General features: G+C 47.6%; 1 protein-coding gene across 1 annotated transcript; it reads left to right on the top strand.

Moving 5' to 3' along the window:
- Positions 1-268: 268 nt before the first annotated feature.
- LOC104945587 (nuclear factor of activated T-cells, cytoplasmic 3-like) lies at positions 269-2,539 on the top strand (the record flags this gene model as incomplete). Its single annotated transcript, XM_010771285.1, has 3 exons — positions 269-548; positions 1,422-1,781; positions 2,159-2,539. Coding segments are annotated over 3 exons (1,021 nt in total), but the record flags the coding sequence as incomplete, so codon positions are not given.
- Positions 2,540-2,878: the final 339 nt, after the last annotated feature.

Genomic DNA, 2,878 nt, shown 5'->3' with positions numbered 1-2,878 from the left:
CCTCTCCTGCTGATGTTCAGGTGTATATCAGTATGTAGTGTCTCTACTTTAAAGAGTCCTCTCCTGCTGATGTTCAGGTGTATATCAGTATGTAGTGTCTCTACTTTAAAGAGTCCTCTCCTGCTGGTGTTCAGGTGTATATCAGTATGTAGTGTCTATACTAAACCTGTTGTGTTATTTATATTGTTGTATTATGTCTGCAAGCCTCTTTGCAAATCAAATGATAGAGCTCTCGTTTGATTCTGATTTGCATGTTGTTTCCTCTCAGGTCAACAGCTCGATGGCGCCTCCCCCCCTTCTTCCTCCTCCAATCAGCCTCTGGAGCTTCAGACTCACACTTTCCCCCCCACCGACTACCAGTACCAACTGCAGGGGTCCCTGTACGACTCCCAGGGGCTCCAGTACGGCTCCCTGGGGAACACCAGAACCTTCGAGTGCCCGAGTATCCAGATCACTTCCATCGCTCCCAACAGCCATGTGGATCCTGGAAGCGGACAGGAAGTGATGGCGTGTTGCCGGGCGGAGGGCGGGAACCCCGAGGCATCCTGGTCTGTAAAATAACTGATTTAAAAAAGACTACTGTATTGACCAAAATACAAGACAGGGTTTATTAAAATCTGAAAGAGGGGTCGTCTTATATTCTGGGTCCAGTCTTTTCGATGTAATTACAGTCACAACAACAGATTGAGCCAAACGAGTCTTAAAGTACGGAAACAGTTCACAGCAACAGGAGAGAGAGAGATGGAGAGAGAGAGAGACCAACTCCAACAAAGTGGATCAAAAGTAGGCGAGTTAATAAACAAGAGAGGCGAAGTTACGAGAGAGCATCATGAATGGGTTAAAGGAATGCTGCGTATCTAATGCCACGGACGGCAGCGAGGAAGACGTGATGTGATGATGCAGCTGAATGAGAAGACATCCGTGAAGTGACGAATAGACGGCACATTTGAACACAATGTGTGATGTGTGTTATCAATATTTTCAAATACAATTATTTTCTTTATCAAAAACAAGATTTGGTCTTCAAAAAGGTATTTTTCCAAAAATGAGTCTTGATAAAGAGGGGTCGTGTTGTATTTCCTCGTGTTGAAAGGTGCTATATATAAACGTTCCTCTCCTCAGGGGCCAGCTGTACCTTCCTCTGGTTCCCAGTTACCGGGACCCTGCTCTGAATTATAATACTGTGCAAACTTAAGCAGTTTCAAATCGATAAGCAAAAATATAATTGACTTAAATTATATATAAACAAATGATCTAGCTAATTACACATCGGAAAAGGGGTGGGAAAAAGTTTACGCTTATTTAATCCCAGCCCTTCTGCCAAAAAGAATTATAAAAAAAAGACAATTCGAAAATGTATTTAAAAAATACTACTTTGAATTGCCTGGTGTTGAAAGCTATATAAACGTTCCTCTCCTCAGGGGCCAGCTGTACCTTCCTCTGGTTCCCAGCTATAGAGACCCTGCTCTGAGTGCCAGTCCCTGCAGCAGCCTGTCCTCTCGCAGCTGGATGTCCGACCTGTCCTCCTGCGAGTCCTTCTCCCACGACGACGTGGAGGCGGAGCTTAGGGACGCCGCTCACCTGGCTCTCTGCTCCCCCGTGGGCTCACCTGGCTGCGGGGGCGGGGCCTTCGGAGTGGAGCTTTGGCAGCAGAAGTACCAACATCCTGGTGCTTTCAGTCCATCGCTGTCGCCTCACCAGTCGCCCCGACAGTCGCCTCATCACTCCCCCCGGACCAGCGTCACAGAGGAGAGCTGGCTGACCCCCAGACCCACCTCCAGGTAACTGTGTTATATTATTTATATTATATTAGGTACTCAAAAACACTTAATACAGGCTTGAGTAACAACAACAAAACACACCCAAGACAAAAACAACAACAAATGGGCTGATCAATTTTGAACTTTGTTTGGGCTGTTTTGCTTCCTTAATGTGTCAACATCCAAAATACACATCAAGGTGCTTCATTTGCTAACTTAAGTGAGACAAAGAGACATCCCTCTGGTGAACCCTCCGACTCTAAAGTGTAAACATCAACATGAAAACAAGAATATGAACCTGGCTTTATCCAGTGTTCACGTTTCTGCGCCTCATTTGCATATTTACACATTTCAGAAACGTGTAATACAGTTGATCTAACAGCAGACGTCTTCCTCAGGCCGTCCTCCCGACCAACGTCCCCCTGTGGAAAGAGACGTCACTCCAGTGCTGGCCCCCACGCCCGCTCCCACTCCCCCCATCACTCCCCCCATCACTCCCCCAGCCCGGGAGCCTCTCCGCGGGGCAGCGTCACTGACGACTCCTGGGTGGGGAGTCCCGCCGCCGCCTTCCTGCTGTCGGGCTACCAGGAGCTGGACGTCCCCTCAAAGACCCGGAGGACCACGGGGGGGCTGCTGGCTGGGCAGGGGGACCTGGAGGCCTTCCTGGACCCCCCCGGGGAGGAGGGGGCGGGGCAGGACGACCTCACTGACCTCTTCCTGCACGTGCCCTCACACTTCAGCTGGAACAAACCCAAACCTGGGAACCCCCCTCTGTTCAGGTGGGCTTCATGCAAGGTCTTCATACCATATATATATATATATATATATATACATACTCATACTCAAGAGTTAGGGCTGCTAAACTTGATATCTTAATGCAACTGAGATATAAGATAAGAAGTACTTTATTGATCCCAATCTGGGAAATGTTTGTGTTGCAGCAGCCTAAAAAGACATGGCGTTGTACAATAGACATTTAAAGACAAGAAATAAACAAGAAAGTAGAAAATATATTGTTGAATTACAAATTGAGATGGAGTGTGGGAGAGAAGGGTTAGGGTTAGCCCAAACAAAGCAACCCTGTCCAGTTCTACAGGGGGGTATGTGGACTCTACGTT

This window comes from Notothenia coriiceps, unplaced genomic scaffold (genome assembly GCF_000735185.1).
Source record: "Notothenia coriiceps isolate Sejong01 unplaced genomic scaffold, NC01 NC01_scaffold00009792, whole genome shotgun sequence".
Lineage (NCBI taxonomy): Eukaryota > Metazoa > Chordata > Actinopteri > Perciformes > Nototheniidae > Notothenia > Notothenia coriiceps.
This window is presented reverse-complemented; position numbering and strand designations above follow the sequence as displayed.